This window comes from Rhopalosiphum maidis, chromosome 1 (genome assembly GCF_003676215.2).
Source record: "Rhopalosiphum maidis isolate BTI-1 chromosome 1, ASM367621v3, whole genome shotgun sequence".
Classification (NCBI taxonomy): domain Eukaryota; kingdom Metazoa; phylum Arthropoda; class Insecta; order Hemiptera; family Aphididae; genus Rhopalosiphum; species Rhopalosiphum maidis.
This window is the reverse complement of record NC_040877.1, coordinates 31,210,321-31,237,533: the sequence shown is the minus strand read 5'-3', so window position 1 is coordinate 31,237,533 and position 27,213 is coordinate 31,210,321. Positions and strand designations below refer to the sequence as shown.

The window sequence follows — 27,213 nt, the reverse complement described above, 5'->3', positions numbered from 1 at the left end:
CGTGCCATATATCAGTTTCACACAATCACACTCAATAACATTAAACAAAATCAGTAATGATCAGTATTTACGTGCCGAGATACGGTTTTTTTTTTAATTTTCTGACGGTCATTCAACCACCACAATATCGGTGCTAAACTTAAGGAATTATTTTCCTTAATGGGGGCCCAGTCGTGAGTCAGACCACCAATACGGCGATTAATAATTGTATTACGTTTAATATTTTGTATCAACGAACCCGAAATATAGACACCAAGTCTCCAACGCCTCGTCATATTATAATACTATAAACAAGTACGATGACGTTATGGGTTCGGAGAACGGAATGGCTGAACTCGCTATATCTGCGGCGATGACGAATTTCGTCTCAAACGTCGAATCATCGACCGCGCGTGACAGTGCAAACTTCCGATGCTTCAATGTATCACGCGTAAACGAACGCATCCGCGTACATAATAACATATACCTAATCGAGTTTATTTACTACCAGCAATATTGCAGACGCTTCGACACCTGCAGCAGCGGTATTATATATAGCCGTATATAGGTACGCGGACACCCCTTGGGTGGTACTAACTCGTTTTCGCTTTATAATCTCGCTGAAATTAGATATAGGTACGCGCGATAAAAATGAATACGCGATTACAATATTTCTGATAAATGCAGTGTAAATCTGCACACCTGTCGATCGACACCTATATTATATTGTTATATCGACCCGGTGCAAACACGGTTCTCACGACTGTCCGCGGCCGATATATATATATCTATATATATATACTATTCATACCTTATCTTCAGCCTTCACTCCTTCAGAGTTCAGGTAGCTACATATTATTATATTTGCGTATGTCAGCAGGAGACTATTTATAATATTATTTATATGATATATTTTTACGGCTTTATTACTTTATATAATAAATTTATATATATAATGTATGTACGCAGGAAAGACTTTTTCGATTTTATTTCACAGTTTCAATGCCATACTATATATTTTCGGTCTCGTTTTTATATTTTGGCGATTTTCTGCGGGAAAACACAACGAGTTATTTGCGGACCATCCCCACAACGCATACTCGCGGATGATTTATTTACGTGTACATCTCTTATACCTATAAAGTACCTATAGGTATATTAATACTGTACGCGCGTTTCCCGTGACGTCAGAGTTGACTCTTTGATCCACTTTCTGATCCGCCGCCGGTGATGTGAGTTGCGCATGCGCGTCACGGCTAGGTCAACGGCCGCCAATGACCAAGTTCATCCTCTCACTAATCGCGCGACGTGTGTGTGTGTTACGGTACATACTGTTTTCTTTTAACTTTTACCTGGACATTGCAAAACCGTCGCTCGCCTGAATACTATATACACATACGTCGGACACACATATATGTTTACGTCTGTCTGGATTGAATAGTCGTACCTATCATATCATTATATTACAATATCAAACTGCACGATAGCGTCGATAGCGATGATAATAATATCGTTTCGACTTTTTCAAACACTGTGCGGCCTCGAACCTGTGTCTCGTCTAATACATACATAATATCGTATACATGTACAGAACACAAATTTACGACTAATTGACTTTGTTCAAAGATTTTCATCGGAAGTCCTGTATATAGTATAATATGTAGCTGACCACCGTTAAAGTCACCGAAATCGAAACACGCACGTCATCCGATTTCGATGGTATTCAATACAGGCATAAAATATACTTAGGCGACGGAATACAGTTATAGTTCATTATTATTTATCTCAATTAATAATATGTAGGCCGAGGGGAAAATTACATAAACAGTGTAACAGTGTAAAAGAATAACAGTTTTCATGACCCATTTATAAATCAATTCGATTTATCATGGTGGGGTGGGGGAATCGTGGTTGAGAAAAAGACGCGTTTCCTGAAATTGAAGACCCGTTGTATAATAGACTAGAGAAAAAAAACCCGATCATACGTTTTGCTGCGTGGTCACTGGAACGGTCAATGGCTCGTCGACCGCGAATATAGTTTACTGGAGCGATGGCCGAGCAAACCGGTAACAGGTTGTTGAACTCTCGCTGAGAATAAGTCTATATTGCAATTAAAAGAAGACGCTATATAGAAAACCGCTGATAATATATAATAAGAGTAAATATAGGATAGTATTGTATGATTTGTCGACGATGCATGTTTTCGACTCGACTTGACAAAAATCTGGAAAACTGAACGCAAAGGACGACTTCGGTATAGTTATTTTTGACAATTTTGCATTAGAAGCCATTGACCTTGTAATGGGTTTTTCGAACCGTATAATTCATGCGTATAGTATATACAGCATACGTGTATATACTATAATATATCGTTGGACATATAATAAAAATAAAATTTTTTGGTGTGAGATTTTGAGAATAAAAAAAAACTTGATTCCCCTTTGGGCAAATATTTTTTATTGGTTTGTTCCACTCGAGAGGAAGAGTATAATTTCATCTTTAAACCAGTTTGTATCTCGTTTTGGCGGACGACGAAAAACTAATGTATGGTGGTGAATAGATCGCACACTTTTAATTATCAGTTTATCACTATATATAAGTATTTTAAAGTACACATATAAATGAATTTACGTACATTGTCCACTGACTGCATGTCCAAAACGTATTCAAGTAAATACCATTAAGTTTGTATGTCCGTATATTATATGGCGACTATGCACCTTTAGTTATGTGACGTTTCATTGGGGGTACTGTGTACCTACCTACTAATGTAGATAATATAATAGATTATATGTGTTTACACCAACTGACAACTGTTGCTACAGATTGGACGTGGAATAAAAATTTGCGTTTTATCCCACGGTTTCACACGATCGAACTCTCTCACCCGCTACCCATAACATCACAACCACCTACCCCCGAGTACAAAGATCCCGTCAAAGAAATTTAGCGGTACCGTCACCACATTGTGGTCGATGAGGGTTGCGATGCGCTTGTACTGCAGTTCCAGAAACCGGTGCAGTACCGTTAAATACAACGAAAAAAAAACACAATGTGTATATAAATATAATAATATGAAAAAGAAAAAAAACAAAGAATATCGAAAGAGGAAGGCTCTGGATGGAAACACACACACACAAATACACGACACATGCACACACATTTACGTTACAGTGTACATATAATACATTGTAACCCCACCACCGCAAACCACGGCGGCACCGACTACCTGTGGCGTTTACTTTCAGAGTTCATCGACCGTTCGTGCGCCGCGACGCCGTATGTGCGCCCGCGAGAACCGGTCGCGTTCGGTTGGAAGGAGATACCGTTTCTTCCACCAGAGGTCGGTCCGTTTTGAAGGTTAAGTTTAAGGAAGTGCTTTGATCCGCAGTGTCAGCGCAGACAGGTGACCGTGCGAGTCTTGTCGCCGATCGGTTACGTTTTTTGCTCCGCACTTATCACATTATTATTACGATTATAATATAATATAATACGCAAATTTACTAACTAACATACTATTGAATATTGTCATAATATATTTTATTATAATTTCATTAATAGTATTTTTTACATTTTTAAATTGTATTTATGTATATACACATTATACATATATAAATAATATTTTATGGTGTACGAAAATTTTATTAATTTTACCAAGTTGTGAACTATTTGGTTGTGTGTTTATTTCTCGTTGGATACCTATATATATTTCGAGATGATTTTATAACCGACGTACAACGCATTTATAGGATATAATAATCAAAACAACCAATAATTTCGAGTAAGTACAATTTTTTATTTTCATAATAATATTAATACTTTCAATATTCAATCGTATAAAAAAATATGTACATTTCACATAAATACACGCATGTGTAATCTTATTACAATATAATGTAACATATTAAATATACATTATTTTTGTGAACTACGATAAGTTCATAAATACTATTTATTCAATGGCAATTTAATTAGTATCTTACTATTTTAAAAAAATATGACTAATATCTCATATCTCTAATTATAATTGGGCAATTGGCAAACAATATACTGTGTGAACTAAATACATAAGTATAATATCTATATTCTACATCGATAATGATTATTGTTAATAATTATGATTTACATTTAACTGTTTTGGGATTGATTTCATTAAAAGCATAATTTTCTAATAGGCGTATGAAAAATATATAGTACATTTTTTGTTTCTGAGAAAAACCTATCGTTTATAAAACATTCTATAATGATTAATATTATATAACTGAGTTGTCTCCGGCGTGGGAATTATAGTTGGAGACATTAATTATCATTAACGTAATTTATTTTCATAACCGGACGTAAAGGGATTTACAAGGCCGATGATGGGTGTGTAGACGTGCAGTAGTTGTAGAACTTAATGTATTGCGTTGCAATCGAAGTGACTACCGTAAAATATATTTTAAGGGCTGGTGGGGAATAGAGGACAACTTGTAACCGTCACTGCGTCAATATTCGCAATGTCAGAAAACCAGTATTCACTGCAACCGCTGTGTATATAATATTATGATATTATTTTCCTTATATATTTAATAACGCAACAATATTATAATACGCGTGTATACTAATTAATGGTTAGAGTTTGTGATCGTCATCGGCTCATCTATGACAATATACTATTATGAAGTGCGTAACTGGATAATGTATAAGGTCGCAAAAGATCACTGCCGCTGTTTATCCCGCCATCGCGGTATACTATGTACTCGGCCATAAACGGCCCGCTTCAATCAACAGGTCTTGTCCCGAACAATTCCATTCACTGTATACTATAATACGAGTTTCACACGTACATAACAATATAGTATATATACGTATTATTATTATAAATGTATTTTACGCGCCCGTGATTTTTGCCGTATCCAAGATGTACCGTCCGCGTGATGATAATGACGGGGGCCCGCGAAAGCCATTGACCGGTGCAATGTCCTCGGGGCGGGCGATCGGGGGTGGATGGGTATTTGCGGGCGGGCGGGCGGGGACCGCTACCCCTCCGGGCGACTCGCAAATCGACCTTGCCGGGCCGTGAGCCCGCCCGCCCGCCCGTCCGCCCCTCCGCGCGCATATTAGCACCGGCGGCGCGCGTTCGGTCGCCCGGGCAGGTCGGTGAACTCGGTGCGACGTACAACCAGACCGTCACCGCGCCGCCTTCCCCGCCCGATGTAACCGTGGCCTTTCGCCCGTGAAAAAAAAATCGCATGTAATACGCGCGTACGTGCGAACGGAGGACGGCAAAAACATAAAATACGAAGAAAAATAATATACATCCATTTCGCGGCCGCTAATGTTATACCGCGGTATACACAATACCGCGTACGTCTCGGCGTTTCTGCTGATTTCAACCCGTCGGGCCGCCATTTGCAGAGCAAAACACGCGGTGCCGTCGCTCTCGTACTGTTGTACAAAGTGCCCGCGACACCAGATATCGTGATTTAAGTCGGGTCCCCAGCTAGGTGGTCTGTCAGCGTTTCGTGCGACTTTTTAACGTACTCGGACCGGGCTCGACTTTTGGACACGACGTATCCGTGAATTACCTGACTTTACCATTTTAAAGTCGTAGGTTTTTGGAACCGACCAATAGTATATTTACACCACTGTCGTTGACACCAGCGCGATGACGACATACGCAAACACACAAACAAACACACATATACATATAGGTGCGACGTACGTGCCGGCGGCGTGACCTCGTCGTTTTTCATATTATCATCGTCCCACGTATATAATATAATGTTATATTGTAATATAATATATACGTATATATATATATATATCATCTGGTCCGCGCGAGTTTGTTTACATCGTCGGACGTGCGTGTTGCCTCAAGATGGAACACGTTGTTGATGGCTCGCGTGCATATTATAATATATTATAATTTTCTAATCCAACAACGTATACGCGAGCCATCCGATGAACGAGATGACGGTATTCTAATACCGGTCAGATGAACGCATCTCGGCTATGCTCGCGATACATATTTTCTTTAAAATTATTTAAAGGTTTTGGTGAACTAGTCTCAGCCATTACTATTGTACATACCGACCTTTACGTATTGCGTAAATACCATACGATTATAGTATTAATATGACTTTTAAGCGACAACCATAACATTCGGTTTTATCGAAGTTTCTGGTGTTCGTTACGCGTTAATGGGAGACGGATAAATCATCCAGTCGTTGTCAAGGTAATAATATACAACCAATGATGATTGTATTGAATAATATATTAACGACGATACAGCAGCTATAGCTAACCGAAAAGAGATTTCTGAAATACCAACGCGTGATAAATTCGCGGGATAAACGATAATTGTTTTGCGTATACTCGTAAGGATATAGTTTTTACCACGATCGATGTAAGCGCATATAATATGACGCATATAGATCATAACCACAATACGCGTCATTTGTTGAGTTACGAAATAATCGTTCATTTGACTGTAAATCCTGGAAAACCCTGCGAAGTTTTTCCAATGACGACGTTTTAATTTTATCGAATTGAATATACTCATAATAGCTTTATGTTATTACGGTGTTTTCAAAAATAAATTTAAGCTGAACGACGCCGACGACGATGAGGTGGAGAGGCACCGGCCGTAAATATTGTATAATATTTAGGCGCGCCACGTTCGTGGGTATACACATCATTGTTGTTCTCCGCGTAATATATATTATATCTATTTTCACGAGTTAAACGCCTCCGTCGCGGGTGCGTTGCACTCGGAACGTGTAAACGTAAAGCATTTATATTTACTATACGCGTATATATATATATAATAATAATGTGATGTTATTTACACGTCGGGGCGGCGTCGGTGGTGGAGGAATCGTCGCCGTGTGCGCGTATTGGGCGTGTTTGGAATCGCGAGGATTCGGCGGGGTCGTTGATCGCGGGCCCGCGCGGAATGCTGAAAATGAGAGGAGAACGAAAAAAGATTGGACACGCGTTTGATGCTGCGCGCCGTATAGTGTCGCCGTTTATACCCGCGTTCGCGAGTGACGAGATGACGTCGTCGTCCGCCGGCTGAATGTGCGCCAAGTTCATTGGCCTGTTCGCGGCGGCGCGGAGGCCGTCGATGACTCTTGCGTCGCTCCATTATACGCGCGAGTTCGCGCGCGCGTGTTTGTGTGTCTGTGTGCATGTTATATACGAATAATATATAAATTATACGCGCGCGTGTGTGCGTGTGCGATTATCTGCGGTTTTGGGCGCGGGCAAGGTTGTTGTGTGGAACGACGAACAATATAAAATATTATATTATAATTTGCTCGACGCGTTCCCGGAATCGCGAACTACGTTATTATTGTAAAAGAACGTTCCAGCCCCCCCTCCCCCCAAACCCACTCGAACACTGCCCCTCGGACTACGACCTCCGCGATACTCTACTGCACCCAGAGATCGAGATTAATCATTATAACTACATATAATGCGTAACGCCTCCCCCCTCACCGACACCACCTTATTTCGAGGCCGAAATCCTCGCGGATGAACGTCCGAAATCGAAAGACTCGTCGGTGATGGTCGCGCGGCTTCTCGCGTTTTTGTTAAAAATCTATGTATTAGCAATGAACGCACACAATAAGACGTTCTCTGCCACCACCACCGCGCCGGTCAACGACCTTTAGAGGACGTGCGGTTTCATGCGATTTTCGATGGCTTATTTTTTTTTCGTTTTGTCCTGTTTGCTCCTCCTCCCGCACGCCGATTCGAGATTTGCGCGTAACCGCATCACAAGCGCTCATTTACACATATTATTATTATAGCATAATACGCAATAGTTCGGGATGTCAAACAATTTTTTAAATTTCAAAAATCTTTGTTTTTTTTTGGAAATCGTATCCACTGTGATCACTGCAGCTAATGTTAGTGCATCATAGACATGAGTTATTGTTCCATATATGACGACACAATTTACCTCGATCATTTAATAATATATAATATAATATCATCGTGTCATAAATAAGTAATGTCATCACTTATCGATTTTTAGTAACAGGCGTCAGTTATTATGTATATAATACAATAATTAATAGTAAATCATTGCCGCCACAAGTCCGCATCAAGTACCGGACAAATAATATTCATTTGAAATCTCTAGCGTGTGCAGCTCTACAGCGGCATATTTCGACGTGACCTGTCCTAAACATAATATATAAACATACAAGTGCTTCCCGGTGCCGATGAACGGTTAGGTTATCGTCGGTGCACTACCGCCCAAGTTATGTGTGTGTGTACAATGTTATTTCTTAGGTATTTCTTGATCCTGGGAATAATCGGTCCATACATCCTTTGTGTGATTGTGTCTTTGTGGAATGATCTAACGAAAAGCCGCCAACATTTTTTGGAATTACGCAATGTATAGTGTTGACGTCGGTCCGAAAAGAGCAGAAATGATTTGACCACACTATATATACGTAACTTTCTATTACGCCTCGCTACATCTTCGTCTTGTCGAAACAATATTTTTGTTGTTGTTCTAGCAGGTAGTCGTTTTCGGTTTTCATTTTAAACATATAGCACCGTAATATTATTTTATGAATATACCATTGTCGTCATATTATGTAGGTACAGGCGTATGCCAGAAGAAGACTATACGTATAATACGTTGTTTATATCATCTTTTATTGCGGAAAAAAAATATACATTTTTTTACCAATCAATGTGTGTAATATTAATTATTACGATACATTACATTATAATTATTACAATCTGCCTACAGCAATACGTATGGGTGGATAGATAACAGCCGCATTGGAGGAAGTGTAAACAAATTTTTATGAATTCATAGGTATTTCGTTACGATTAGATAACACACCGGTTTCAGCTGCAAGGTCGTGCATAACTTTTTTATTCGCATATCGGAAAAAAAAATATGAAGTACACGCACAATGTGCATTAGTATTGGTATGCATATAATGTGCCAATATTGCATATTATCTTGTCGCATTATTTTATAATAATTTCATTGTGGGAATCGAATATCAATAACAAACGTGACCTTCTACATTATATATGCGCGTTTCTTCCTCCTTTATACTAATTAATATTACGGCATGTATATTGTATACCTATATGAAAAAAATAATTAAACCTTTTCCAATATATACCGATAACGATGACGGTTGTCGTTCGATACGCACTGTCGTTGTCGTCTTTCCACTTTTATGGGCCGGTTTGCACCCCGTGGTGTAACCCACTGGCCTTCGAACAAGTCATATTATATCCTTGTCCTTGGAAGTACCGTTTCCGAGAGAAGATCACGGCGAGGGTGGTTTTAACGGTATTGAAGGTCACCAAACATAATACATTTATTATCATTATTATCGAGTATAATATAATAACGCGTATCTGTGACATTTTGTTGAGGTCGTTGCGTGCGCGAGTTACATATTATACATATTATTCTTACACAATTATTGTCGTGATTTTATGGTCAGTCGTCGTCGTTGGGTATCGAATAACACACAAAAAGACGCCGTCAATAACGGTCATATTATAATAACATCCCTGCAGGAGGTTTACGCACATATGCGTGCATGGTCTTGTACTTTTGTATTTATATTACTATATTATATATATTACACATGTGTGACGGTGTTAACTGTGGGAAAAGAAAATTTGTTATCGAGTCTATTGTGTATATATATATATACGTATTATCATTTCTTCTGCAACAGCAGCGCGGTGTAGGCACGACGGACTATGGGTTTTGGGAAGTGAAAAAACTATGCGCTCAAAGCTTCAGTTCGTCGAAAAGAAGAGTGTCTGTCGCGTCCGGTTTGTTCCACTTACAAGGAGGTCATTAGTCCAGGCGTCGAATTCCCGTCGCGCGCGCGAGCGCATCGCTTTTTCTTTCGTTCGCCGTACGCCTGTCTCGCCTCAATTTTTTTTTTTTTTTGGCAATTTTACAAATTATCCCTCTCCCCTGTCCTAGGCATCTGCAAAGTTTTTCACGTTTCATCCGAGAGTACCGGCTACGGCGGCGGTGGAGTGTTTATTGCAAATTCAGAAAACTGATCCACCGCTGTCGCGGTTACTGTACCTATCTACATGTATATAATATATATATATATATATATAATAAACGTCGTTTATATGTACCTATATATAATATACATTGTTATGTACGGCTGCCGCGCACGAGAGTTCAACGACCGGTCACCGCCATGGCTCTGGTGTGTGTAGTTGCCCGTAAAAGTCGTCCGCGTCGGGAAGGGAAGAACGCTGCACGACGGCGGGGAGTGCAGAACGATAAGAAATTGTTACTTATACTATTTTTTTTCCACCTGAGTTTTTTTTTGCAATTATTAATGCCCACTCGAATTAATTAAAGCGCATACATCGTTAAATATATGTACCTATACGCTTGGTGTAGATATTTGTTTTGTTTTTAATTTGAAACTACAAATCGGTCGGCCGTGGTCCCGTGGATGTTCCTATATATATATATACATATTATAAATATACCAGATATCTATTATACTGCTGCAGGCAGCAATCCTTCAATTACAAATGTCACAGCGTATAGGTATATAGTGCGCGTAGAGTATAAATAATTAACCAATGCCGTGTTAGATAATGACACTTTTTTCACGTTTAATTTATTATCTGATGCTCATATCTATATTATATATCTGTCGTAAAAAAAACGTGTTCAGGAAATTTACTCATTTTAAATTTTTGTCATAAAATTCGCAACTGTATTGAAAATTATACATTACGGGCGGTCACATTACATATCATAATATCAAATCTCATCTTAATTTATTTTTCATAATAATAATTTTTTTTTTCCATAATTAGTGCTTGTTTAAAAATCATCGAATAGTGTATCGCCTACAATCTGAATGATAAACATGTAACAAAATGTCATCTATAGGTATAACTATAATAGCATGTATGTTATACTGCAGTTGAGTCTCAACGCATGTTAAAAAGTGTGACGGATGGTGTTAACAATAACCAAACAAAAAAAAAAACTAAAAATGACACTTGTATTGTAACTGCTGAACCCTTATGTGATATATTGTTGTACGACTAAATACGACTATAATAATTACTTTTTCGATCTATGTCCATCAATCGCGCTTACACCATGACCCTGTCAGTCGATTCGACATCCAGTATTTAATAACAAATGATAACATTTTAAAATATTAAGTGGTTGCGTTGTCTGCGACACTTGATTCGGAGATTGCGCGCAAATAAATTGTAATTATTATCCGTTTAGGTATAGTGTATTATTATTATTATTATGATGATGTACGAACTTCCGTGGTAAGGTCAATGAGCCAATAAATAAATTATGGAAGAGAATCGACAAAAGAAACGAAAAATAAAGTGCGTTAAAATTGAGGTTAGGTTACCGTTACCGGCGAGTAAGCGAACGAGCGCGCGCGCGCGAGTGTGCGCAAGTTGGTCATTGACCCGAGGCGAGCCGGCGGCGGCGGCCGTCGGGTTTTTTCGTCATTTTGCGTCGCGAAAATCGTTTTCTGTCTGGACGGCGTAAAACCGTAATAATATATATACTGCAGCGTATACATCTTTACAGCTATACAGCTAATGATTGTGCGAGAAAGGGGTAACGAAAAAATAAAAATATACAGCCCGGAAATCATAACAAACCCTCGAAAAGTCGCATCACTCGGCTGATTGACGGTTGCGGGGGCGGAAGTAAGTTATGTCGCGGCGGCGCCGGCGCACAAACCAAAGCGAAGTAGCAGTGAAGTAGATACCTCTATATACGTCTTCTAGACAGACGCGCGATGTTTAATAATAATAATAACGCGCCGTTACGTCAAAATGAGCGGGAGCGAATTGAAGAGAAAGGAAGCAAGCGAAACCCCTGCGGCCGTCTGACCGACTATTTCGCGGTCGGGGAAGGAGTGTTGCTTGCTACTGCTGCTGGCCCAATGCCGCTTCTGCAGTTCTGCTGCGTCGCCACCGCCGTGCACATTATATTTATTATATTATTATATTATATATACTTCCGATTTTCTTTCACGTATAGGTATACCGTGGCCTCCGACGGGACACGCCCACTGACCGAACGTCCTCAATATTACGCGCTGTGGTTCGGCACCACCACTGCCGCCGCCGCCATCACGGTGACCTGATGAACTTTTGTCCGCTATATTCCGGGCCGGGAGGGTTCCCACTATACACTATTATAATACCGCCACCGCTACCGTTATGCTTTCCTGGTCGATTTCCGTTTTTCTCCCGTTATAATATACGCGTCCGCGTATTATTTTCCATTCGTTTGTTATTGTTGTTGTTTTCCTCGAGATTTCCCCGCAAAACTCCCGCCCGTCATGCCATTTAAACCCTCTTCACCGGCCTGCCATAAACCAACCTCCAACCACCCTACAATTACGACCCGTCTCATCGGCGGATTCGCGCGAGCGGCGTTTAGCTCCGTTGCGGCTCGCAACACCCGCGCAGCGGGCGCCACCGACGCAGCTGCTATGCACGTATCGAGGAACTCGACGGAAACGTTTATTCGTTTATTATTAATTTCGCGATATATTTACACGCGGCGATAGCGATTGACCCAGATTTCGTGTGCAATGTGCGCGCGCGCACCATCAACAAGCGCATTACGTGATGACCTTGATGCACATTCAGATACATCGCATACACCGCGCGACACTATTGAAAACCCACGCACATTGCGATTACACGGCTTTTCGTTGTGTTAATAATAATAATAACAATAATAAAGTACTCCCACTCTGAGTGCATACATTATTGTTATGATGTATAAACGTATCGTTTACGCGCATATTGCACTTAATATTGCATCTATTGCAACGACAAAACAATATAAAATTGATTGTGATAAATTTGTACCATTGACAGCCATGTTGGATATGTCGAGTTAAATTTTATTTAAATAATAATTTTGTTGATACTATACAATACAATGTATACAATATCACGGAAGACGGTATTGATTTATTTTTACTTCTGCAGTATAATATACTGCTGACGGACGCGCGCACGTCATCCATGCACATTGCATTACTACGTTTTTATCCGCAATGTTAGACAACCTAAATAGAACCGCAACGTTGTAATGCGTTTCGAAACCGTATTCTATTCTAATACGTATGCACCTACCTACTGTCTATAATCATCATTGTCTTTGTTTTACAATGATATACCGTATACTCGTACTGTATATACACTGTTGGTCGACATTTTTTTTTTAAAACGCAGACGGCACATTAATAATAATCGAAAATTCATTTTGATTCCGTACAAAATATATATATAGGACACGGGTTAGGTACGACTTGAAGCGTGATTGTCGGAACTATATTGGAAAAAACGTCGTGTATATAATATATATATATATGCACTGCTCTTGCATAATGTAAGTAGAACGCCAAATTGCCGTCGACCGTTGACCGAGTTTTTCCGCATGTGTGTACGTATACGTGAGCGTGTGTGAGTGTCGTCGCCGTCGGTGTATATAATATGCGCTGGTGAAAAAGCGAGAGTGTCCCGCCGACGCCGCCGCCGCTATAGTGCTGCTGCTCCGCGACGGTGCGCGCTTGCGTTGTCGACTTGATGCACCAAGGCGCATGCGGAAATGCACTCGACGCCCGTCCGCGTTTCGTTCGGTGGAGAGGGAGTGATGTGCAGCGGGTGTACGCAGTGAGCGAACGAGCGAACGCGCGCGCGCCAGGGACCAGACGTCGGCGTCGACGACGACGGGATAATAGCCTGGTAGGGTGGTGTATGGCAGTGGGGGAGCATAGCGCATCCTCGTCGTGCAGGCTAAAATTCGGTGCACACAGACCGTTGTGTTGCCTTAGGTCAGTACAACGCCTGATAGCTTAGAACATACTTTTTGTTTATCAAGCTCCACACTTTTCATTTTCATTTTCAACTATAAACAGTCCAGGCTCGCCAGCCGTCTGGGTAAGCATGTTTTAAGCATATTATTATTATTATTATACAAGTTTAATTAATGTTTTCAAAATGTTATTCTTCTATTATGTGTAATACGACGACTCGCACATGCATTATATTGATATAGAATATATTTGTATCCAAAAACTAGAGTTGAAATATTTCTCAGCGTTTCGGGATACTATTATGATTTAATTACCAATATTAATTGCAATTTTACATTATACGATATATTAATTGTCATGTACTGTATAAGGTGTAGAATAGTCTTTCGAAATTATAAATTGCACGTTTTCGTTTAGCGTAGTAGGTATCAGACTATCACAGTATCATTATAAAACGTATTCTCGCGAAATGTTTCCTTGTCGTTTTTACAATTTACACATTTATCTATGACACTAATATGCCATCATTATTATTATGACGTTAGGACACACACGGAGATCGCATTTTGATTGTTGTAAAGTGCATGTGCAACGGGCAAAACGCGAGTCCCAAGGCTGTGGCCGTGAACATCAATAATCTAGTAATTGTGTATGCCCCGCGAGACCTTTTTATGTATTTACCACAAAACATGGCTCTCGATATTTTTTTCCGGTTGATCGTTGATAGTTAAATTTCATAATTCAAATTGAGTAATAGTGGTAAGATGCACCGGCACAAAAAACTATTATTAAAAAAAATTTAACTATTCAGTTATTATTCATTGTATTAATCGAAAATCAAAACTATTAAATATATGCCTATTAATTATTTGTGTCTAGTATAATAATGAAAATTGTATACTAACTAATGATAATATCATTAAATCAAGAGCATATGTTATAATACAATGATCTAAAAATATGTTTATATATTGTTCTAAAGAAAAATTATGTTGTTGGCGATGGCGAAACAGATATATTATATTATGTAATAGAATATACTTAATTTTAATTATTGAGATATGCTGAATATTTATATTATTACAAGTGTGACTTAAAGTATTGAAAAAAAAATTATATCACCCTGTTTCAGATATAAATAAAGGAATCGCGAGACTATTTACACTCACTTTTTTTATGATATCATAACACAATTTTATTTTATTTTACAGTGTTAATCAATGTTAGGGATTATAGGTTAACTATTAAAAAAAAACCTTGTTGTATAAATACAAACAATGTCATTCATAAATCATAATAATCACAACGTATTAAGTTCCCGTAAAAAAATCATTAGAATCTTTCAAGATAACCTAATTTTTCTGTAAATATAATCATATTTTCTTCATAACATTTTAACTTCTAAAAATTCGTTTCTTGTCATATAAAAATATTTGAATGTATTTTTAACACATGTTAAATTTAGTTATTCCAGCATCAATAACATACGTAAAGGGATTTTAGATCTGTATACAAACACAAATGTTTAAAAAGGAATTTCGATAAAAATTAAATTAATTTCATTCTGATCACTCTTTTTTCAGGTGTGATAAATGCATATAATATAAGGTTTAAAATCTGTATTCTATATTATATATCAAACTTTGTCCACCCTCTATGTCACTATTTAAAAAAAAAAAACATGATGAAAGTGTTAACAATTTCTAGTTTCAACCGATGCTTTATGAATACTTAAAACATCGAATATGTATTTATTCTATTCTTTTCCCTGACATTATTATTATAAAAATTATACATTATTTTTCGAATAAAATTAATTTACAATACGTGCACATCATTAGTTTGTGTTTTGTACACTCAAGTGTCAGATAGCTGCATGCGTTATATATACATATATATATATATATATTTGTGCAAATACTAGGATACACCAGGCCAGCTGTTTCAATACAAATTTACAATTTTTTTTTGTTCAGCATTAAATATCTGTGCAATGCATACGTTGCAGAAGGGAGGGGGGTTAAAACACAAAGAGCGCTTATGTGTTTATATACAGTGACCTGGCGGTATACCCGAAACCTGCTGCAGTGTAAAAAATAATATAAAATACGCATTGCCTAAACTACCTATACTCATTTATACTCGTATTATAAATAGGCCACTTATATTGTAAAAAAATCTAAATTGAATGTTCATTAGTCCCACACTGACACGAGATCTTAAAATGATTAACTGATCAATAAGTTTCGAAACGAATATACATTGCCACACTGCCACAGTATTCCAATGGCCAAGTCTCCAATAGAATGCGCGAATGTAATATTATACCTGATAATGCGAGTTAACAAGTGTATTTTTTTAAATATTTTATTAAAAATTCTTATTACGACCTTGACTCTGATAACAGGATGAAGGACATTTAGCTATTAAAGTTGTGCAAATCTTTCGTATATTCGTGTTCGTACGACAACAACAATAAAATTGAGTTATTGAAAACTGAAAGAACCAATAAAACCAGATTACTTTATATCTATATTATATACTGACGTGGTGCACGGAGTGGAGTGATGTATAATGTAGAAGAGGCTTGTATGCATTTGTTCGATAATCGCCAATACGTCCTTGACCAAAATGCACAATGCACTTTTTATCAGTTAGGTGCATTTGATAAACATAATAATACATATATTCGCGTAAGGCCGAAACAAATTATTATGATGCAATTAAATTTTAACTATATATAGGTTTTATGGTATTTGACAGCAATAACAGTAATTACTTATATATGAACATTTTGAATGCACATTAATTATTGACTTACTTTTGTTTTGATAAACGAATAATAAATGTTCGATTCTAATACGTTACATCAATCAAATTTTCGCTATTATTAGACCAGTATAATAATTTTAACAAAAATTTAATATGTAATGTAATTGAATTTAATTATATGAGTATAATATAAACATATTAAAATGCATTAGATAAAAAGATTCATTGACAAAATTGCAGTATGTACACTATAGTGTACTTCAATATATAGTTAAATGAAATGTGTTCAATTTAAATTAAAATGTTATTGAGAGAAATCAAATATTAATTAAGCTATTGATACACTTATTTACTGTACCTACAAATAATTTATACTTCGTTATTATATGCGCGTGTTAATTGAGTTGATGTAACGAAATAACATCATCTTGACTATTTTCATACATTATAATAAAGCTTTAACATATCTGGCATATCCCTAATTTTGGATGTATGTGCTTCTGCATCAGGTTTACAATTTATAAAAAATATATACGAGCTTCAATTTCTTTTTTTTTTTTCAAAAAACTGTGTCATTTGATCGTGAGATAAGTCATTATAATTTTTTTTTATACAATTAAAATTACATAAGTATTGAAATATCGTAAGATTTTAATAATACATTTTTATTATATCAAAATATATATTTTAACCATTTTTAAAGAATCATGCGCTAAAAGATTGTACGTATACGACAAAAATTCTTAGACAAAGCTATTGTAAATGGATAAATGTTGAGTGACTATATATAGTTTACGTTCGTTAGAAAAAACCAACGTATTATCATTTGAGTTATTTTTTTTTGTCTAACTACAAGTCTTGTTAATTTATTTTAAGAATAATTAGACAAAGGCATATGTAACTAATATAATATATCTACAAGTTTAGGTATAATACAATGTTTTGAAAGCAAATAATGTTTTAATTGAATTTAGCGGTATTTATTAAAATTTATTTCAATATTATTATACATTGTAGAAACCATCACAATAAAATTAGTGATTTCAAATTCTAATTTATATTGTAGTTTCATTTAATCAATATTTCGCATTTTTTATAAAGATTTAATTTATTTTCTTATAATTTTTTAAATGCATTAAATATAATACTTACTATGCACTCAATGCACAAGCATCGACAATAATTTTCATAGTAAGAAAAATTAATATTTATTTTGTTGAATAATTATTGTCAAATAAAAGTACAACAAGGGTTTTTGTGCTGACGATCTTACATTTTAACAAAATAATATTGAAATTTGGCATTTCTATAAATAATTACCTAGTATATTGTGCAATAAAATTTAAAATTGTTTTTAAATTTGATTAAAAAACAAAAGATTGTAATATAATATTTATAGTGTCATTTAATAATGAAGTTTGATTTAAAGACATACCTAATTAATTTTTGTTATTATTTATAATAATAAAAATAAAACAAATAATAATTTAATTAAAAATATTAAATATGGTTATTTGTTGTTTTTATTTTTGTTACTGTACCTACCTATACCGGTAAATATTTTTCTTTATTGCCTACAAAATATTATATGCGATATTATTATTTCCAAGAACGCATTAATTACGAGATAACGTTGATTATAATTTAAAAAACAAATGTTCAAAACGATCTATGGAATAAATTCTACTATTTTACCACGAGGATATGTCATCGAAAAAATAGCATAACCTAATAAGCGGTAAATTAACATAGCTAGTTGTCTTTTTCTTATTGGTGTTATTAATTGATTAATTATATACCTTCCTCGTTGACTGTTCAAACCACCGACTAGTCGTTTTACTGTTCTATCGAGCACAGATAACAATAATATTGGTTATTTTTTACTCAATATTATAATGCGTTTACTGCAGTATTATATACAACATAATCTGTTTTAATTATTGCCATTAATAAATGTGTATTATGTATATGCTATTATATTTTGTGGTCATTAGTATTAGCATTTGTTCGGGAGGTACAAACACTTATTATAATTCATGCATTACTAAGTGTCAATGTTTGATTTGAATGATCGAAAACAGTATGTGTGAAGATTTTTAGAATTTTATATGTGTGTATAAATAATTTGAATGGAGAAAAGCGACAAACTGAACTTCGGTCGCCGGCCGTCTTAAAATAAGCCCAGACATGTGTTATACGAATACTCATGTATATTGAACGAATTTGATAGCTATTTTATTTGAATACTAAACAATTCTATGTATTGTAAATTTTAATTTATATTTATTTTCTGTTTACAGGTTATACAATTGTAGAAGATTTATGGAGGACTAATAAATCATCGAGTATTACAATGAGACAGGTAAATTTAAATTCTGTTTAATAGTATAATTGTATACAATTTATTTAGCATGCAATTTATTTCACATATTAAATTATTAAGCATAAATATACTAACAATAACTCATTGAGTAACCGATGAAAATATAACATACAAATATAATTTAATAATAAGATATTAATTAAAGATCGGTGGAAATTTACAAATTTTTTGGTTTTATTCTTTTTATTTATCGAATGTATGAACATATTTTTAGTAAAACTATAAAAAAAATTTAATGAATTGCATTCTTTTTTGATTTTATACCAGTTTAGCATAAAAAATAAACTGTATTCATAATATACTTAAATAATATTGTTTACTTAAATTACATTCTCAAATTACTAATATGAATTAAATTGTATACGATTTATAATTTCTGTTGAAAGTTTAAACCGAGTTCAAACACCAGACGAAAATTTTTTTCACCCTATCATTCTCCAGACATTGCGCCGTATATTTTCCGGTACAGTGATATTGATTCTGTCTGGTCTGTTGGCGGTCACCACGGACCTTTGACAATTATTTGGTTATTCAGTTTTATCGAGTCGTTAATTTTTTTTTTTACTATTATATTTGTCTGCATAAACATTGGCACGGTAATTTCTTTGGTTAGCTACCCCTCCTTTACTGCGAAGCCGCCGCCAATCGATTTCTTTCGCAGCCGTCTAGAACGGCGTTATCGAACTTTCCGGTCCGCCATTTTGTCGAGACGGATTTACACTAGACAGCCGCCGTAATCGGATACTGCTCCGGGGCAAAAGTTCAACAACCTTTTTTTGAGATGTTTTAAACATTTTTTTTTATCTCCAGTAATTTACTTCATTGCTTGAGGACTATAATAGTATAATTATCCATATATGTTCGTTAAAACTCGAAAGAAAAAAATATAAAATTTTTTTACTTTCAATTTAATTTTAATTAATTTCGAAAAACCAAAATATTATGTGTATTTACTAGTTTTAAAATTATTTAAAGTAATACAATATTCAAAAATTCACTTTTTATTCCTGTACTCATATTATATGCGTTATTACAATTTATTTGATATCATCTAATCAATGAAATTTTAATTTAAAATGACAATCGTATAAAAATTATTTTGGACTGAGTTGGGTAGATATATTATTGTATTTCCATCACTGTACATTGGTATTTGGCAAACACCATATGATTCGGTTTCATTATTGCCATTTTCTTGTGTCTAGTAATTCATTATATTGACCTTCCAGTAGTTCTAATAATATAACCTTTAAGGTCACAACTCGCGAGCTATATTTATTTTTATTTCGATATAAAAATAAAACTGTAATCAAAGTGGCGTACGATTTTTTCCATTTCTTTTTCTTTGTCTAAAATTACATGTTTAATAAGTAAATGAGATCAGAAATGACTCTTTATGATAAACATAGTAAATTTCTGCTGACTACATAAACTGCATCTTTATTTTGGCTAACGCGTCATAATGAAATACTGGCACTGAGAGTATTTTATATATATATATATGAATGCATCGGTACGATCGATAATGCAGTTTGTAGGGCTTTCAGTTGGCACTAGTGACCCATATTCTAACTCCTCCTTGCCCCTACCCTCGACCTCGATGAGCATCGCGACGTATGCGTTTAAACCACTGTAGTTATCTTTTTGGCCATGTGATACGAACGAAATGCGCACATCCAGCTAAAAATATATCCGCCTCGGAAGGTGAAATCAATAGACCAACATGACCCTGAACAATCATAAACATTTGATTCTGTTTGTGAATGTATTAATTTTAAACCATGATATTTTTGTCCGTTCAGGAAACGCCTCCGATGGAATCCGATTTGCCTTTTGATTTCAACTCAATCAAAGAAGAAGAATTCGACAAATTTGTTGACTATATTGTATTGGATCAACCAGCAGATCCAAATAACCCAAATCGAGCAGAGAGTTCATTACCCAGGAATCTCAAATTGAAAAAAATTGGAAAAAAAGTGAGCTTTTAAAATTAAAAAAAAATTAAACATTTAGTTATCGTTTATTAACTGATTTTTTTTCGTAGATTACTGGCGTAAAAAGTGCCATATACATTCCATTAGGCACAAGGTTTGGTCCATTAGTAGGTGAAGTGTGCGTCAAAGAACACGCGCCAAACGGAAAACGGAAATACTTCTGGAGGGTAAGTTTTGTTAAAAATCAATATAGCTCTTTTATAATGCTTTTAAACTAATAAACTATTGGGTTTAATGATGCTCTCTTATCTACAAATCTGTCCATACTTTTTATTAGGTCCAACTCATGCTAGCCCAAGATAATTTCTGGCGGAAAATGCGCCAACAGGTAAATTTGCTTTTGGCTACTTAGATAATACTTTTCTTTTAGTAACTATCACTTAATATAAATATTAAGGAAAATATATTTCTTCCGTTTTTTCGTTTACTTAATATTCTGAATTATTACAGATTTATAAAGAGAACAAACCGTTCTATTACATAAACACGTACGATGAAACGAAATCCAATTGGATGCGATACGTGAGTGCCCCATATTCACCACAATCTCAGAATTTGATTGCTTGTCAATGCGGAGTAAGTAAAAATTATGAATTTAAAACAAATGTTTGATAAATTCATATTATAAATTTATTATGTGAACTTAAAAGTCAAAAATATTATTTATTTATTTAATATTTTATTTTTATAGACTGATATATTTTTTTACACAATTCGACCGATTTTTCCAAATGAAGAACTTCTTGTTTGGTATTGTCGTGAATTTGCTGAGAGGTTAAATTACCCATCAAGCGTTGAACAAATGATACAACGAATGCAAGGAAGTAAGTGAAACTAACATTTAATGATTAATGAATATTAGATATATTTTAATATTAACATATGATTAGGTATTTGATTTTAATTTTGTTATACACGCAGATGTATAAGTTTTGCCTATCTAATACGCCGCATTATTACAATGATATAATATTATGTTGTTTATTGTAAAAAATAATGGTTATATATTTTGATAACTAACAAATATATACTAAATCTACGGATATTTGCGTTGAAGTAAAATCCGTTGAAAATATTTAAAATTTTGTTGAATAAATTAATATAAATTTATATAATTTAATAAAGTTTGAAATTTGATTCTCTAGTTAAAAATAAAAATGTAAAAGGCACAATAATAAATTAATTTGAAATAAGTGTTTTCCGTTTTGTTTTTTCAATTTTAATTTAGCTACATAATATATTAATTATTAATTTAATTTTACAGAAATACAAACTTCTACGTCTCCTACATTACCTATGCTAGCTGACGGCGCAGATACAGTGTCATCATCATCAACTCCTTCAACACCTCCACCATTGCCAACAGATAGTAGTGATGTTACACTCAAGACCGGTAATCGGGTTCACTGGCAGGACGATGATATACGCAACGAGTTTGATAAAGCAATGACCAACAATGCGACGTCAATGCGTCGTGTAGTAATTAGTCCAGTCAAAGAATACATAGACAATGGAAATGCTGACGTTTTGCGGTTAGATGGGTTACGACTGAGACCTGTAGATGACGAAGGAAAAGCTCAAGGGTACGCTCAGTCTCATTCAGTACGGTCTGACGAAGGATATCACAGCCATACATACCACGACGATGCACCCACACCACCCGAACATTTATCTGATTCTGACGATAGTTCCAACTGCATTTTGGATTACAGGTACATTATTTTTAAATAATTTTTATTTGATTCAAATTATTTGTATAACAACTCATTTTACGTTTAAACTTTTAGTAGAATATTGTTTTAATTAAAAAAAAAAAAAATGATTTATTTTTAGTAAAAAATCGAAATTGCCAAAACCTGACGAGGAAGCAGTAGAAGTGGAAACTAACGAGTTTCTCAAAGTGAAAATTAAATTACGCAAAGCATCCCAGTACAGAAAGGATTCAGATCAACCGCAAAAAGATCAAACACCACCTCTAGTCGTGGTAGCATCCGAGCCAGTGATTGTCGTCCGTTCTCAGTCACCAAAAAGATACGCTGAACCATCATCGTCCAGTGCGCCGTGCAGTGATACGGTCGAATCGCTACCCAAAAAACTTAAGCTCGATGCACCCGTTGTGCCGCCTCCGCCATCGGTCATCTATCAGTATCCCAGGGATCAAAAGTCACTGTTGGAGAACCTTTTGCTGCAAAACAAAGATTCGAGCCCCCCGGCAGCATCCGCCCCGATCGCACCGTCGATTACGCCTCCACCGCAAATGCCGGTTGCCGACCAAACTTACATACAACGCGGCTACGTCAACGCGTCGGTCAGTCCAGATTCATCTACAAAAGTACTGTCGCCCTTACACCAGATGCACCGTAGTCCACCACCACCGGCAATTCTCGTCTACCCTACGCCTCCTGGTCAACAAATGCAATACATGCCGTACCACCACCAAACGCATTTATTCCCACCGCAGAACGGTGGTGGCTACCAGTGCCACTATCCTGTCAATCACACGGTGGAATCCAGTGCCAGCAGTCCTCCGGCGGGCTCCATGTCGCCAGACGATGTGTCACCGTGCGGAAGTCCCGGCAGCACCAGTAACTCGCGTGGGTACAGGTCTCTGCCCTATCCGATTAGCAAGAAAAACGGAAAAATGCATTACGAGTGCAACGTATGCCGCAAGACGTTCGGCCAGTTGTCCAACTTGAAAGTACATTTGAGAACGCATTCCGGCGAGAGGCCGTTTAAATGCAAGACGTGTGGCAAGAGTTTTACACAGTTGGCCCATCTGCAGAAACACAACTACGTACATACCGGTAAGCAAATTAACCGCGAGCGTTATGTATACTTATTACTTATACATATTACAATTTAATGATAATAATTTTTATATGAGCTATAGCTAATTTTATTTTTATTTAATCATTACAGGAGAACGTCCGCATGAATGTGATGTGTGTCAAAAACGGTTTAGCTCCACTTCTAACCTTAAAACGCATTCGAGGCTACATACCGGTGACAAACCGTTTGTTTGCGAGATATGTTCGTCGACGTTCACTCAATTGGTGCATTTAAAATTGCACAAGCGCATCCATACCAACGAGCGACCGTTCACCTGTCACTGTTGCCAAAAATCGTACATTAGCGCCAGCGGATTGAGGTCAGTACTCATTTATAATGCCAATTATTTCTGTGGCGGTGTTTTAACGTGGAAATAGTTACTAACGGTGTATTTATTTTTGTACTGACTTTAGAACCCACTGGAAGACCACTTCCTGTAGGCCGCCATACACGAGCGGCAAGGACGATGCCACTGAACAGCAAATTTCCAGTCCTGATTACCAGGCGTTTCATCAAAATAATTATTCGAACGGTATAATGGAACACGCTGACGACACAAATCAAAATATCTACGGCGGACCACACGTTGGTGACAAACATGATGATGACGATGATATGTACGCTCATCTGCGTCCACATCATCAACCAGCAATGACGCCTGTCCAACCGGAAGAGATTCAACGACCATCGGTTATCGAACAGAGGCACTTTATCGAGTGCACATAAAGAGACATGATTGCATTCTAAGGCTATGGATATTAACTGTGTAACATAATTGCAATGGCCGTAACAAGTGAATTCGACTACCATTACCATTAGTGGCCCCTCCCCCTCCTACAAACGTAAAAGGCTAATTATTAAAGACGTATATTTTTTCTGATGAAAATCGATAAGCTCAAAGAAGCCAAATATTTATTAATATGAAAATTTGTCAAAATAAAAGAAGAATTTTTTTCTTAGAGCAGAAAAACAAAACTGCATTTGAATTTTTTTTTTTTTTATTTTAGCGGTCAATTTATAGACTTAGCGAAATGTACTGATTGTTAATTTTGTATAGATGTTTAGTTTTGTACTTCTAAAACAGATATAATTAAAATGTTCCTAATTTTGTTTCGAGTTTTTTCTATTTATGTAGACTGTAAAATGTAAAAATATAAATACATATATATATATATATATATACATAAATTATATATTATATAATAATTAATTAAATTAATATTATTTAGCTATATTATTGTATGGTATGAATGATGTTTTGTTGATCTCAGTTATGTTTTGTAGATAACGATTGTGTTGAATATTGGGAAGGAATTTTGGTTGTAATATTTTTTTTTGTGATTTGATAGTGAGGGCACTAGTTTTTTAAGGTTATATTTTTTTCGTTTTAGTTATGCAAAAATAAAAAATAAATCACAGTTAAAAATAATATTATCATTATGCCTACATTATAAAAACGTAATTTTGTAATATTATTATGTGAACTGTTATTTTACCTTTTAATATTATAAATACAATATAATATAATATAAATTATTATGTTGAATAAAATACTTAATGTGTTTTATTTTGATGTGTTTTGTTTATTATTTGATGCTTAATAGAAGTTCCTGAAATTCTGATACAGTCAAACATAAGTTTTATTGTTCATATTACATTTAAATGCAATAATTAATAATTGTATTTGAACACAATATTCAAAGTAGATATAATATCGCTAAAAGTTACAATATTTTATATATAAAAAAATATATGTTTGCGGTTACATTTAATTTATTACAATTAATAAAATTATGCACAATAATATATAATTATACATATTAAATTTACAATTTTTAAAATAAGTATTTTGGATTAAACCAAATATTAAATACAATTAATATGGCCGACTATATCCACTTAAAATTTATAAATTGAACGTTCTCAAAAACTATGTACTGAACAGTAATACCACCAATTTAAAAATATTTTACTCAATTTGATACCAAACTTTATTATGTAATGGGTAATAATAATAATAATATAATATTAAACATGCATTTGCGTTACCTATAAATCTTATAAATTAAACACTAATTATTATACTAATTAATTAAAATAAATGAAATTTAAAAATTAAAATATTTTATTAAAAAATATTAATTAGATATTTGATTAATATGAATGTAGATAATAATTTTAAAAGTACCGATTAATATAATTGTATACATAATTATTATAATATGAACGTAATAATTTCGATTTTCAATTCTTTTATATATATATATATTATATACAGACATTTAGTATAAGGTAGACGTTATGTAATGCATTATAACGATAAACAATACTTTCATTTCAAGTTTCAACAGCTAATTTTGTCGATCGAATTGAAATTAAATTCAAAAATGCATTATTTTACTTCTACTATAATATAATACTATATAGTTTATTTATTTTTAATATTATATTTCTTATGTAATACATAATATTCATTTATAGTAAAGAAATTTATTTTATATAATTATTATCAATGATCGTAGTACAAAGTTAACGTAAGCTGATAAAAATCAATAAAGTTAAATATCTAATAATTAAATGTTTTACAGAATTTCCAATAGATTATGTAATTATAGCTCTAATAAAATATGTAGCAATGGTATTTTATTACATAAAATGTGAACTTGTACTTATATTTTTCATATAACTGAATGATGTTAAAAATTATTAGCCATCAACTATCTTCACCCAAAATAGTATCATTATATTAATATATATTACTATTATGGCTCATATTGTTTAGTGAAGTAGTTAATGCAATACGTATAATCAAAATAAAACCTTTTAAAATTATGGTATGAATAAAATATGTATGTAACAATGTAACATAGGTTAATTATATGAGGTATTGAGGCTTATAATATCGAACATTTAAATTAATATTTTAGACGATTAAAAATGTCCGATTGTGTCACAAGAACGGGTTAGTTATTAATTATAATATAATAAACAAAATAAAAATATTATCTGAAACCCAGTCATTAAAAATAAAAAAATAATAATGTAGCAGTTTTAATTTAAACAACAACACATAACACAATTGTTTTCTTTCTTTTTAAGCACGAGGTATTTGTACATGCCTATTTGAGGGTGGATAGGGTCTTGACACAATAACGGTCGATTATTTTGTAACGTAATTGTGAAAATTACGTAGCGACCTATCCTCGGGGGCGTTTTGTTCCTTCTCATATTTTCAGGTCCACCCGAACATCATTGTTGAAACGGCGGACCACTTTCTAATCCGTGTTCGGTTCAACTTCGCGGGGACGCCCGACTGCAGACGGCGGAAAGTGGGAATGCAAAGTCGTGAACGCACTATCGACGGGCCGCGCACGCCGCCGCGAGTCGCGACCACGTACCTATATAAATCGAAGGATCC

The 27,213-nt window shown here is 34.9% G+C and overlaps 1 protein-coding gene across 3 annotated transcripts; it reads left to right on the top strand.

Moving 5' to 3' along the window:
• Window positions 1–3,389: 3,389 nt before the first annotated feature.
• On the top strand, window positions 3,390–25,233 carry LOC113560681 (PR domain zinc finger protein 1). Of its 3 annotated transcripts, none has more exons than XM_026966708.1 (11): window positions 3,390–3,760; window positions 18,890–18,951; window positions 20,775–20,948; window positions 21,017–21,133; window positions 21,244–21,294; window positions 21,417–21,542; window positions 21,658–21,790; window positions 22,231–22,678; window positions 22,800–23,770; window positions 23,886–24,114; window positions 24,209–25,233. In XM_026966708.1, exons 2-11 carry the CDS (start codon window positions 18,943–18,945, stop codon window positions 24,519–24,521), a joined length of 2,571 nt encoding a protein of 856 aa, XP_026822509.1. In that variant the 5' UTR covers window positions 3,390–3,760; window positions 18,890–18,942; the 3' UTR covers window positions 24,522–25,233. The 3 variants fall into 3 exon arrangements, with proteins under 3 accessions (XP_026822509.1, XP_026822511.1, XP_026822510.1); XM_026966709.1 differs by lacking the exon at window positions 3,390–3,760 and adding an exon at window positions 13,797–13,941 and having other exon boundaries at window positions 24,209–24,521; XM_026966710.1 differs by lacking the exon at window positions 21,244–21,294 and having other exon boundaries at window positions 3,391–3,760.
• The last annotated feature ends 1,980 nt before the right edge of the window (window positions 25,234–27,213 follow it).